General features: G+C 42.3%; 1 protein-coding gene across 7 annotated transcripts in view; it reads left to right on the forward strand.

Annotated features, from left to right (window-relative positions):
* The window catches only part of LOC143297446 (putative E3 ubiquitin-protein ligase HERC1), a 110402-nt gene extending 96973 nt beyond the window's left edge, over positions 1–13429 (forward strand). For all 7 annotated transcript variants that reach the window (XM_076609818.1, XM_076609820.1, XM_076609822.1 and 4 more), the window contains 12 exons: positions 68–293; positions 1312–1559; positions 3518–3748; positions 4517–4683; positions 5527–5692; positions 7243–7319; positions 8878–9049; positions 9929–10009; positions 10351–10503; positions 10836–10969; positions 11219–11390; positions 11783–13429. In XM_076609818.1, coding sequence (XP_076465933.1) covers positions 68–293; positions 1312–1559; positions 3518–3748; positions 4517–4683; positions 5527–5692; positions 7243–7319; positions 8878–9049; positions 9929–10009; positions 10351–10503; positions 10836–10969; positions 11219–11390; positions 11783–11974 — 2019 coding nt within the window. In that variant the 3' untranslated portion in view covers positions 11975–13429. The remainder of the gene's footprint in view (positions 1–67; positions 294–1311; positions 1560–3517; positions 3749–4516; positions 4684–5526; positions 5693–7242; positions 7320–8877; positions 9050–9928; positions 10010–10350; positions 10504–10835; positions 10970–11218; positions 11391–11782) is intronic.
* Positions 13430–13636: the final 207 nt, after the last annotated feature.

The raw sequence follows: 13636 nt of genomic DNA on the forward strand, positions 1-13636 counted from the left end.
TTATTTTTCCGTTCCTTTAATTTTTAAGATCGCTGGTTTGAAAAACTTTTTGTTTTTTTGCATGCAGGTTGCTTGTGGACTGAACCACACGGTGTGCATATCGACGGACGGTTCCACGGTCTGGTCATTTGGGGACGGGGACTATGGGAAGCTGGGTCTTGGTCACACCACCCCCAAGTCAGTCCCCACCCGCATCGACTTCCTGCGGGGCAAGCAGATCAAGAAGATTGAGTGTGGAACACAGTTCACCCTGGCCCTCACCCGTGACGGCCGTGTCTTGTCGTGGGGACAAGGTGGGCAGCAGTCTCTTTTCTGTGTGGAGTAGTGTGTGTGTGTGTGTGTGTGGAGTTGTGTGTGTGTGTGTGTGTGGAATTGTGTGTGTGTGTTTGGAGTAGTGTGTGTGTTTGGAGTAGTGTGTGTGTGTGTGTGTGTGTGTGTGTGTGTGTGTTTGAAGTAGTGTGTGTGTGTGTGTGAGAGAGAGAGAGCGAGGATGTTTAGCAGACATTTGTGTGCGTGTTTGTGTGTGTGTGTGTGTGTGTGTTTGTGTATATTTAGCAGTAGTATGTGTGTGTTGGGTTTGAAAAGGTAACTGTATTTTCGCAATTGTCATCACACGTATGTGAAGTGGGGGAACCCAAAAAACTTGAGTTCCAGCTGTGTCAAGAAGTTTTTGGATCTCTTTTTCTCACTCATGCATATGCATGCACACACACACACTCGCTCCAATCCCTATCTTAGACGTTGACATTTCGGACCAGGTGTTCTGTGGTTCTTTTTTTTTCATGTGTAACCTCTTCAGGTTTCAGATTTTCTGATTTGAAAAAATACTGACAAGCATTGATTTTGTACCAAACAACAACAAAAAAGTATTGACAAACGCTTATTTGTTATTGTTCTTCTGGCAGAAATCATAAACTGTACTGTTGGATATTTCATCTTTTAAGAGTTCCATGGCACTTCTGATTGTGCTCTGGTCTCTCAGTATTGGTTGATTTCTGTTTCATATTTATGATGTAAGAGTGAAAGGGATGCTTTTTGTTTGTTACTACAATGTAATGGTGAAAGGATGGTTTCTGGGATATTCATATTGTAAGAGTGAAAGGGATGATTTCTGTTTGTTACTATGATGTAAGAGCAAAAGGGATTATTTCTGTTACTATGACGTAAGAGTGAAAGGGATAATTTCTGTTTGTTACTATGACGTAAGAGTGAAAGAGATAATTTCTGTTTGTTACTATGACGTAAGAGTGAAAGAGATAATTTCTGTTCGTTACTATGACGTAAGAGTGAAAGGGATGCTTTCTGATGCAGAACGACTGATCGGCCAGCCGGACATGAGCCTGCACAACCACTCCAAGCCCCAGGAGATCCCCGAGCTGTCGGCCTACTTCATCGACGACATCAGCGTGGGCCCTGAGCACAGCCTGGCGCTGGGCAGCGGGGGGGAGGTGTGGGGGTGGGGCCACAACGCTGACGGGCAGCTGGGCCTGGGGCACATGAACTCCCCCGTCAAGGAGCCCACCCGCATCACCACCCTCAACGGGGTCATCATTCGCCAGGTGACTTTAACCCTTTCGCTGCCAGGAAAATAAGATTTAAGTGAAATCTATTTGTTAGGGTTTTTTCACAAAAAATGGGTATAAATTTTCAAAAAATTCTGTGCTCTTTGTTATGGAGAAAGACCCATAAAAGTATATATTTTCTCCAAGGTAAATGAATAAAGAACACAAAACACATGATGTTTTCCCATTTTATATATTTTTAGTGACATGCTGTTGTTTTGAAATCAGTGTTTTGTTTTTTGTCACATTTTCAACTTGTTCATTACTAACATTAGTCAGGTAATTAGCACTAAAATATCATATTTTCTGGACAGATGGATATCTGCATACACAAAATCATACTAGAACAACCACAATAAACAAAAAAAAATTAAAAAGAGATAGATATACAATGCATTGTGACTTCTCCAAGTGATCATGTGGATGAGAGGCCACGCCCCCTCAGTTTCCAACCCCCCTCCTCTTCACCCCTCTTACAGGGTCACTTTATCCATTTCTCATCAGGCCACGTTGACTGAGCGCCAAGAAAATCACTCACACTGCCCTGCTAATAATTCAGTCGCTTTCTGTCGTCTGCTAAGGTTTGCACAGCCGGCATCACTCACTGATAGTCGTATCTTGGCCACTCTCTTGATTGCTCCCTTTGTTTTCTATCAAATCGTCCAAAAATGTTCATCACTGTCTTCTTTGAGTTTATGCTTCAATTCTTTCTGAGCATCAGCAAAAGAAAGCAATCTTGGTTGATTTAGTTCGCAACGATCGCATGTCTTGAGCACGGCGTCAGTCTGACATTTTGTTGAGCGAGCGAGGAGAGGAGCCAGGCAAACACTGGGACAGTAACCCAACCAGAACGTTCAAATAAAGAACTGCCTCATGACGTAGATGGGGTTTCTAGCTATGAATAGAATCCAGAAAGATTCCCCAAGCTAAAGCTACCAGCATTTTTGTCATCATTGTGGCTGCGAAGCGTACATGCTTGCCATGACGAGTTATCTCATCATATAGGCACCTAGGGGTTAACATTGTCGTGTTGTGGATCGTACGTCATTGACTGTAAACTTGCAATGTTCCACAGCAAAGGATACTCACAGACATGTAGGGGTTGGTGGGCTGTTAAGGGTTTTTGATGTAGGTAGTTCAAATCTCTCTTCAAAAGGAAAAAAAAGAGAAGTAGTGAAAATCATGGTTGGTTTGTTTCAGTTCAGGTCGTCTTTGTCTTCCACTTTTGAACACTGGCATAAAGTGGTAATAAAAGAAGAGAAAATCACTGGCACAAGCTGGAAATAAAAGAAGAGACAGGATTGAAACATAACTATGCATGATGAATATGAAAACGTTACCTTCATTTTCCAATTTCTGCTTTTGTTGGCTATCAAATTTAAACTTATTCAGCTATTAAATTCAAACTTATTCAGCTTCATAAAAGTTTCAGACTGATGTGGTCAGCGGATCATGGGGATAACATCACTTTGATCACAGCACTAGTTGCTTAAACTAAGCAGAATGGTGGAGAAGCATATGCTGTATGCTGTGCTTTGTGTCATTTGTTTTTGATTTCCAGAAGAAACACTGGAAAAAGTGACAGCCCTGTTAGGATCGTGTGTGATCAGCTTGGCAATGAACAAAAAATAAATAAGTGACTCAGCAGCAGTGCAGGGTCTCCTCTGGTGTGTGGCCTTCTGGCGACCTAACGCCCATAGTTCCCTGTGGACTGCCAACACTGGGACTGTGATGGATGAGCCCAGAGGTGGCTGTGTATGGGGGACTTGGAATGAGTGGCATTGGAAACGGTGCAGATGATGGGGAAGCAAAAAAAAAAAAAAAAGAAGAAGAAAAAAAGTAACTATCCAGTGCTTACAGAAGTATGTCCACTACGGTACACATTCATTATTGGTTGTTTTTTGTTGTTTTTTTAAGCAGCACTGAAGAAATCCATGTCGGCTCGGATGTTACAGATTTCCGCAGGTCGCACCCACTGCGCGGCCTGGACGTCCCCGCCGCCCCCGGTTCGAATCCCCGGCACCCCCCTGCCCCTGCAGCTGGGGACGCCCAGTGGTGTTCCACCACAGTTTGCTGCCCTGCAGAGCTGCCCTCTGGACCTGGTCAAGGGCAGGCTGGCCGTCCTCCACCACTTCTCTGACCTTGTCTACTCCTCATGGAGACTCATCAACCTCCTCCCCAAAAAGGTGTCTGGCTGGGTGGGCTTGGGTGGGGAAAAGCAGCGTGTAAGGTGTTTGTTTGCTAGGGTGGGGTTGAGAAGGGTAGTTGGTGGATAGTGGACAGGAAGCATGGTTTGTGTGTGTGTGTGTGTGTGTGTGTGTGTGTGGATGAGATGAGATGAGATGGAAGAATGAATGGCATTGGGAGAGGGATGGAAGTTGGTATGTGTGTGTGCGTGTGTATGTGTGTGTGTGTGTGTTTATATGTGTGCGTGCATGTGAGTGTGTGTGTTTGTGTGCGTGTATGTGTGTGTGTGTATGTGAGTGCTTTTATGATAAAGGTACAATGATTAATGTTGTTTTCAGCCATTGAAACATTGTAGATATTGTTTAAGAAGCAGATGTTTGTTAATCAGAATGATCAGAAGTTTATAGTCTTGGATGAACATTTGACAGCTTCTAAAACTAAAAATTATCTGCCTTCCCAGATTCCCCCCACTCCGCACTTTGCACACATACACATTTTAATTAGAACACCTTACATTTAGTTTAGTTGTGTTTATTTTTGTTTTGTTTATTTTTTTCTTTTTTTTAACCCCTTATTGTCATGTCTATAAACCTTTTATTCATGGTTTTCATGACAAATAAGTATGATTCTATACATAATGCATAAACACATGTGTGTGCGGACATGAAGTAATAAGACATGCATGTACAGGCGCACTTAACGCATATTTATGACTGCTTCACTTAACGATGATTGTTACACCTACCCAACCCACCTGCCTAACCCAGGACAACAACGGAGGAGAGTGCGGCGTCCCGGGCCTGATAGAGGGCCAGCTGAGGAGTGTGCTGTCTCCCCGGGTCTACACCCTGCCCATGGTGCGCTCCATCGGCAAGACAATGGTGCAGGGCAAGAACTGTGGGCCACAGATCACCGTGCAGAGGCTCTCCACCAGGTGGGAAACGTGTGTGACAGGGCTGTGCGTGTGTGTGTGTGTGTGTGTGTGTGTGTGTGTGTGTGTGTGTGTGTGTGTGTGTGAGTTTTCCTTTGTCAGTGGAGCGGTTCTTGTATTGCATTCTCCTGTTTTTAGTTCTTTTGCTGACCGCTGACACAGAACAGTTGTTGGTGGTCTTGCGCTGTCACACTTTGGTGGAGATTGGGCATGGACCTAGTGCTGCTAAGATTGCATGCGCTTCCAAGCCCCACTGGTAATGAATGTTAGATACAAATACACTTTAATACAGAAAGATTAAAAAAAAAAAAAAAGAAAGAAAAAGGATGGGGCTGTACTGTGGCGGCACGCTGTCTCCACAAAGAGCAGCTCGAATTTCATACAGAGAAATCTGTTGTCATAAACAGGGATTACAATGCAATGCAATACAATACATTGCAATATGTATTACCATAATAACAATACAATACAATGCACCGCAATGCACTGCAATGCAATACAAAAGGGGAGTGGCACTGCAGTGTGGCGAGGCGCTCTCCCACAGAAGAGCAGCCTAAATTTCAGACAGAAAAAATATGACAAAAAATAATTTTACTACTCTACCCTATGCTACACTACACTACCACAATGCAATACAGTAAAATACAATACAATACATTACAATACAACACAATGCATTATAGTACAGTACAATACAATACAGTACAGTACAGTTCATTGCATCAACACAACGCAATGCAGCACAACGCAATGCAGCACAACACAACAAAACAGAATTTCTTGTTGATGTACATGAATGTTGTTCACTGCTCAGTATATACCTTGTGTTCTATGTGTGTGTGACAGAGGGAAGAAGGTGAAGCCGGTGTACCTGCAGATTGCCCAGCAGGTGGTCCAGCTGAAGGCAGAGGACCTGCGCCTCCCGTCCCGCGCCTGGAAGGTCAAGCTGGTCGGGGAGGGGGCCGACGATGCTGGGGGGGTCTTTGACGACACCATCACTGAGATGTGCCTGGTGAGCTTGTCAGCAGTGTTCACACACACACACACACACACACACACACACACACACACACACACACCCAAGGGCTCTCCCACTCTCTGTACCCATTGTATGAGTGTTCATGCTGAAATGAATGGATGTGTGTGTGTCTGAATCATCTTGTAGTGAATAGACAGTTAACCAGCGAGAAGACCACATAGGGGCAGAGGTCTGAGTTCACTGAAGTACCTTCTGGAGGGATCAGTGAGAAAACTGCCACCAAGAACAGTGAAATAAAATTCAGAATGATATGAGAGAAAAGCAGCAATAAACAATTACTGTAATTTTCAGCCTATAAGGCGCTACTTTTTTTTTTACTCAGATCTGACCCCTGCGTCTTATCGGCTGTGTGCGCCATATCTGTGTCTGAAAAGTAAATTCTGACCACCAGGTGGGGCCACCAGACACAACAAACTGAATAATGACAACATCGTTGATCACAACACTTGCTTAAGATTGCACTGAACAGCAACATTTCAGTCTTACCACTATACAATTTGACATGGTTCATCAAATCCGATTTAAACCAAATCGCATATTACACCAAATTTCAACTGAATGTGATTGCATTTCACCCTTATGCTGTAAAAAAAAAGAAAGAAAAAAAAAGCAGTTTCTGGGTTGGGGATAAATTTATGGTGCAAAAGTAGAGAAATCGGAAGTGAACTTACTGTTTTTCAAAAGCAGAATTCAAAGGAAAATGGCAGACGGACCCGAAAAGCAGGGCTGGCAGACTGGATTCAGACTGAACAAATTAATAAACTGGGGCTTTACAACAGTGTATATTCAACTGGAGGCTATAAAATTTCCTTTAAAAAATGTATATGAAATAAAAAAAGCTGCCGATAGCTGAGCAGACAAACAGAGTAACAGAGCCCTGTCAACAAGCAGACAAAAACAGGTTGGATTCCAATCCAGTTTTCTGAAGATGATGTCACTACTTAAAAAACAACACCCGCTTTTAGCAGAGACAAAATGGAGGACTCTAACTTTACAGCAGATGCGGCTTAACAGATGTGTGTGCCTCATATGAGTTCAAAATAACTTTTTTCTTTAAATTCAGGGGGTGTGCCATGTGTGCTGCGGCACCTTGTGGGACGAAAATTATGATACTATGTTCAAAATAGTAACAATAAGCAACTATTAAGTTCAAAATAGTCAGAGAAAAGTGACAGTAAACAGTTAGTAGAGTGCGGTACTAAGGGTGACTGTTTTCATACACAGAAGCTCTCCCTGTACTAAATGTGACATATTTTGCACTCTGTTCTGCCTTCCAGGTGACATGCATGGTATTTGAGAGACTGATATTTTGAGAGAGAGAGATATGTTTGGTCTGGGATACAGAATGCGGTCTGACTCATGATATATCCATCAGTTTGATTTATCCATCAGTTCACGCTGTCATTTTGGAGAATTTGAGCAGAGGATGAAAGTTATTTTTCTCTCAGCACACACATGATGCAGATAGTCTGTGATGAGTTGTGGTCCTGATCAGTACAGCATGTGCCTCTGGTCTGCAACAGGAGCTGGAGTCTGGTGTGGTTCCCCTTCTGATCCCAACACCCAATGCCAAAAATGAATCAGGGAACAACCGTGACAGGTAAGATGGCACTTACTTTTAAAGGTGTGTGGTGTTTGTGCATGAACTGTTGGAGCGGAGGGTGGTCAGTGCACTGAGTAGCACTCAGCAAGTTTATGTGCAATGTTACAGTGATTCATTATCATTATTCATTATCATTACTACTCTTCTGCCGTAAGCAGGTATGGCTCAAGTCGTGTGTCCATTGAATCAGTATCACTCAGATTATTTGTTAGGAACAACTGAATGTACAGTGGGATCACGTTAAAACCTTTCATAGCTATTTGCTTTATGAAGAAACAGTGATTCAAGGAGGTAGGTCAAGGTCATAACAGCGTCTGATAGATTCTTGTAGAACTCATCATTCAATATTCATCAGAACTTTTGCAGGGTAATTAGACATGGTGAGAGCAAGGATCCTGTTGAATCTCAAGAGTCAGACGTTTGAGGGGAAAACATACAGGTGGAAGCTTTACCACTACCACCACACCAGCACCACCTTGTCTTAAAGAATACAGGATACTGTATGAGAAATTCCTGTGTGGTGTATACTACACAAACAGAGCATGAGAATTACAGTCATACCATATGAATATATAAAAGACATAAACTGCTGAAATGATATGTTGATGTAAACCTCACATAAAATGATCAGTAATCACTGTCTTACAGTCATTTTATATGAGTGCATAAAAGACATAAAATGCTTAAACCGTAAGTTAACATGAACCTTACATACAATAATCACAATTATATATATGCAATAATCACAGTAAGAGAACAGGTCATAAACTTCATGCTACAATCAAAACATGATTAAACATATTATGTTAGTGTTTCTAGTTCTTGTTGCTTGTTTCACACATGCAGTTTGAAGTTGATCATGTGGATGACACATGTTTAGCAGAGAACAGATGTGTATGTCAAAGGGCTCTGAGGGGGAATGGGGGATGGAGGAGTTCGTGGGTTAGTGATGGGAAGAGGAGAATATCGTGTGTGTGTGTGTATGTGTGTGTGTGTGTGTATGTGTGTGTGAGTGTGTGTGTGTGTGATTATATTTCAGTTTGCATACTTTCTTAAATTACTCACCTCATGTGTTTTTTTTTCTTTTTTTTTTCTGTGCGCATATCTAATAGTGAATTTCTGTTCCTGTTGTGTGGACAGTAATAAACCAGTCTTGAGTGAAAGTTGCTCAGAACAACACACTGTCATGGTTCTTTTTTGTTGTTGATAATGTTGTATTATCAGGCATTTTACTTTGATTTTCCTCACTCCATCCAGGTGTGAATGGGTACCTGGCTTTGATTGGGGAAAGTCAAAACGGTGGAAGGAGAGTATTGGGCCCCACTTTCCTGTGCCGAGCCCTAGACACAGTGGATATGAATTCATTGCTGTGATGGCTGGTAAAGGTTAATGGACCTTAAACCCCAGACACAGTGGATGTGACATCGCTGCCCTGATGGCTGGTAAAGCTAAAATATTATTGGATCTTAAACCCCAGACACAGTGGATGTGTATTCACTGCCCTGATGGCCTTTGTAAAAGGCTGTGGGACTTTAGCCTTTCTACCTTTGTCCAGGTTCCTGCTGAACCCGGCGCTGACCGGGGAGGACAGCATGGCGCTGTGGAAGTTCCTGGGGATCCTGTTTGGTGTGGCCATCCGCACCAAGAAGCCCCTGGACCTGCACCTGGCTCCCTCCATCTGGAAGCTCATCGCCGGCATGGACCTCAAGGTGGAGGACCTGGAAGAGGTCAGGCAACTGATTTTGTTGTTGTTGTTGTTTTGCTCTTCCATCTTCTGTACCATTTCATTGGCATTCCTCCCACATCACACATTTGAGTCTCCTATATATACATAGCCACACACTAATTTGTCACAGTCCCAGTGTTGGCAGTCCATGGTCAGACAACTGGGTTTCCCTGAGTGGGGTTATTTTCAGTAGTGACAGAGTTGAGTTTAACCACCTGTTGGCTAAAGCCTGTAAAACATCAAATTGTTGAGTGCTTGTCTTGAAGGAGTATATCTGTAGTTGTTTTTATTTCTGTGTAGGTATTTTGGTGATGTTTTTTTTTCTACCCAGTTGTTTTACTTTTTTGTTGTTGTTTTTGGCTTTAAGACATGCACTTGTTAAGCGGCCCTTGGACCCAGGCTGCAAATTGTTCAGTCGTATGATAAATCAGTGAGTCACAGCTGTGGATTTTTGCCATGCATTTTCAGTGTGCAGGTTTGTGTAGCTGGTGTGGTGTTGTTTTAATGGATGGACAAAAGACAGGTGGAACAGAGTTGAAGATTGCATATGCTTGCACACACACATGCATGCACTTGCTCTTGCTTGCACACTGTGATCAGTTTTTTTTTTTTTTAGTAATATCCATCTCACTGCAGTTACCTGTCATTGCTTTGATCAAAGCATTGAGGAAGCCAGGAGAACATGTTTGTGTTGTGGGTTGTGCATTCTCCCCTCCTGTACCCACTTCTACCACATTCCAGAGTCTCCTTTTCAGACTCTGCTGAACATACAAGGTTTTTCAGGAGGCAGCCTGTTTGACTTTTTACTCCTTCCATGCATTCATTCTCCTCATTTCTGAAGTTGATTCATGTTTTTTTATGATGTATTTTATTTATGCAGGTGGATCACATCTACATACAGAGTTTGAAGGGAATCAAGGACCTGGATGAGAACGGCATCAACGAAACCAACTTCCATGAGGTGAGCTCCCTTCCGGAGTTGAACAGAAGTATTTATATTTATATTGATAATAATCATTATAATGATTATAATAATGATAACAGTAATAACAATATAAAGGGATAATGAAGAGATAAATATGATATTTGTGGTCTTTTAGAGTGTGGTAACCCCAGTCTAGGATCAGTTTCATCATGTTATACAATAAAATTGCTTTTTTTTTTTAAATAAAAAATTATATATTGAAAGCTTTGTATGTCATTAAACTCATAATTTTGATAGAAAACTCTTGTGGTGTTGTGACTGTGGGAAACTGACCCAGTTTGTATGATGCTGATGCTGCTTTGTTACCTTTCTTGCAGTTCATTCCAATCGACAGCTTTGAAGGTCAGTCATCAGCTGGGGAGATGGTGGGTGTGGTGGCTGGGGGCAAAAACATCCCTCTGCACTTCCACAACCGCCTGCACTATGTGGACACTGTCCTCAACTACCGCCTCCATGAGTGGGACAAACAGGTCGGTCAGTGGTTGTGCCCTCTGCTCGTTTTAGGTGATAGGGCTGTACTTGTGCCCAGTTTTCTTTTTCAGATTTTTGTTTTCAGGATTTGTGGCAACAATACTTGCGGGTTTTCAGCCCTGATATGGTCCAGTTCAGTGGGCTGGGCTGTAAGCAACAAAAATATAGTATATTACTGATGAGCACTTTGTTATTGTAGGTGCTAGGTGTTTTCATTTAAATTACCTGCTGACATACTGGCTTAAGTGAATCAAGATGTGTGCAGTCTTGAATTGGTGTTGCTGTGTGACATGACAGAGAGAGAGTGTATGTGTGTGTGTGTGTGTGTCAGGTGTCATGGATCCGAGAGGGGATGTCATGGATTGTGCCGGTGCCTCTGCTGACCCTGCTGACGGCCCAGTCCCTGGAGCAGATGGTGTGTGGCACCGCTGAGGTTTCCATCGACATCCTCCGCAAAGTGGTCAGGTCGGTACTGCACACACCCAACACGGTCCTGTGTGGCTGGCTATACCATCATTGTCAGGTATTGACAGCTGTATCATGACTGAGCTTTATCTGTCCATCTGTCTATATTTGTGCTTTGTTTGGATCTTTATTTTAATTATATTTCATCAAGAGCTATGTCTTGACTGGGCTTTATCTATCTGTCTATATTTGTGAGTGTGTTTGGATCTTTATTGATTATATTTTAACCTGCAAACATTTTGATGTCAGGTATCGTGGGATGGATGAGAACCACATCCTGATCAAGTGGTTCTGGACAATTCTGGAGGATTTCACAAATGAGGAGCGCATCCAGTTTTTGCGATTCATCTCTGGACGAACACGTCTTCCCTCCAACCCTGCTGACATCACCCAGAGGTTCCAGATCATGACGTCAGACAGGGTGAGTGATGTCCTCACGTCTCGCAGGATGGTGAGTTCAGTAAAACAACACTGAATAGAAGCGCCAAGTACCGGTACATATACAGAGAGGCATTAGTTGACTTTGATGGAACATAGACATGAAAACCATTGTGTCTCAAAGACAACACATGCAGTGTTTTGTTTAGAGAAGTGACTGAGAATACTGACATAGATGTAAAAGCCTCCCCACTGTACAGAGATTGTATGATTTTGTTTGAGTAATTGAAAATGTTAGCATGTTCTCTCTGTTTCCCACTGAAAACTCTCATGTATGGAGCTTTAACACACACACACACACACACACACACACACAGACATGGACTGGACACACACCGGTGTATACCCAGCTGATGTAGCTTGTTGTGGTTGCAGGGGATGGATTCACTGCCCACCTCCCAGACCTGTTTCTTTCAGCTGCGACTGCCCATGTACAGCAGTGTGGAGGTGATGGCGGAGCGACTTCGCTATGCCATCAACCATTGTCGCTCCATAGACATGGACAATTACATGCTGACCCGCAACGCTGAGGGGCCTCTGGACTCGGATGTGGAGCTGGTGGAATAACACACATCATCATGCACACAGCTCGTGGAACAGCTCTCCCTCAGCATGCTCTGTTGTCAGTGTCTTGGTCTCCACATTGCTGTGTTCAAGTACCCGTCAGTCATCACCCAAAGAGACACATTTTGGATGACAAAATCAGGATGCTTTGAAAGTGACCCTGGCTCTTATCTTTTCAGTTGCTGATGTGTGTCTGTCCAACTTGCTGTGTAAGTGTGTGGTTTTTTTGGCATGTCTGGTGATGCATCTAATGTCTCAGCTGTGACTGCGGGCATTTCAAGTGAATGAAAAATGTGAAAAGAAACACATGGAAAGAAACTTTTTTGTGTGTGTGTGTTTGTCTGCTTAAGTTGAAAGCAGTGGCAATGGTGCACTGATAGTAACATCTGCTGGTGTAGTGGTGCACTGACAGTGATATTATACACATGTCAAGATATGGTTCTGTTAATCACTGCTTCATGTATCTGCTATGCACTTACACTGGATGAAGCTACGAAAATTGTGTGTTGATTTCTTTCCAGTGTGAGAGTGTTGAATGAAACTGTGAAACAGCAGTGGTTTATTTTCAGTGAAGAAGCACCTAGTGATAACTATTTATTTCGCTATGACTGGATTCTTTGCGCTTTTCCTCTTGAACTTACTTCTGTCTCTTAAATTAGAAACTGCAACCAAAGTTTCTGAAATGCTGTTCTGCTTTCTTCAAACATAGGGAGATTCTTCATATATTGATATCACTCATGATAGTTCTATTGCAATCAGATTATACAGATTCAGATATCTGGCAGTTTACGATATAAAGTGTGTCAATAAAATGTGTTAACCCACAAAAAGTGTTTACTTAACGTTAAACAAACATGAGATGGGGGGCATGGGGGAAATAAACCTGTTGCGGGCGGAGACTGTTACAAGAAGTCTTGTCAGCAGCTTTGTCTCAAAGCTCTTTTAGTGAGTGTCAAAAAATGAGTGGAAGTGAAAACCGGAATGAAAGAAGTGGATAATGTCTTGACTCAATCCGTGCCTTCTGGCAGTAGGTAGGCAAAACATGAAAAATGGTCAGAGTGCTCAGCATATCGTGTATTCTTTCAGTTGTCATTTAAAGGCCTTCTGTTCTTTTTTTTCTGTTTTCTTTTCTTTGCTTTGAATTTCAGCTGAAGTGCAATGCTTTTTCCAAATTGTTTTGTGATCATTGTTTGTATATTTTAATTTTTACAGTGTTTCATTCTAAATTTATTCATGCGTGTGTTGTTTAATATGTTTGATTTTTTTTGTTTTTTTTGTGGTGGCATTGTTTTTGGTGCACATGGAAACTTTTCGTTGGTTTTTGATGCTGTATATTATTGTTATGGCATGTGTTTTGTACTTTATTTTATGCAGCTTGTCAGTATCTGTCTGGTTTTGGTTTGATGATTGTGGTGAATGGTGTGAATTGAAAAAGAATTGTTTTAGTTCATGATTAAATGCATAGTTTCTATTTGATGTTTCTTGTTACTTTGTTGTTATCTTTTTTCTGAATGGGGAGATGATGAACATGTGTATATAAGTGTTTTAACCTCTTTAGTGCCCCAGGATGGAATTTCCTGTGATGTTCCAGTGTGCAAAAAAGTAGACCCATAATGGAAAGCCCCATGCTCCTCACAGCCAGAATTTTCTTACCCCATATTTACA

This window comes from Babylonia areolata, chromosome 22 (assembly GCF_041734735.1).
Source record: "Babylonia areolata isolate BAREFJ2019XMU chromosome 22, ASM4173473v1, whole genome shotgun sequence".
In the NCBI taxonomy this organism is placed as follows: domain Eukaryota; kingdom Metazoa; phylum Mollusca; class Gastropoda; order Neogastropoda; family Buccinidae; genus Babylonia; species Babylonia areolata.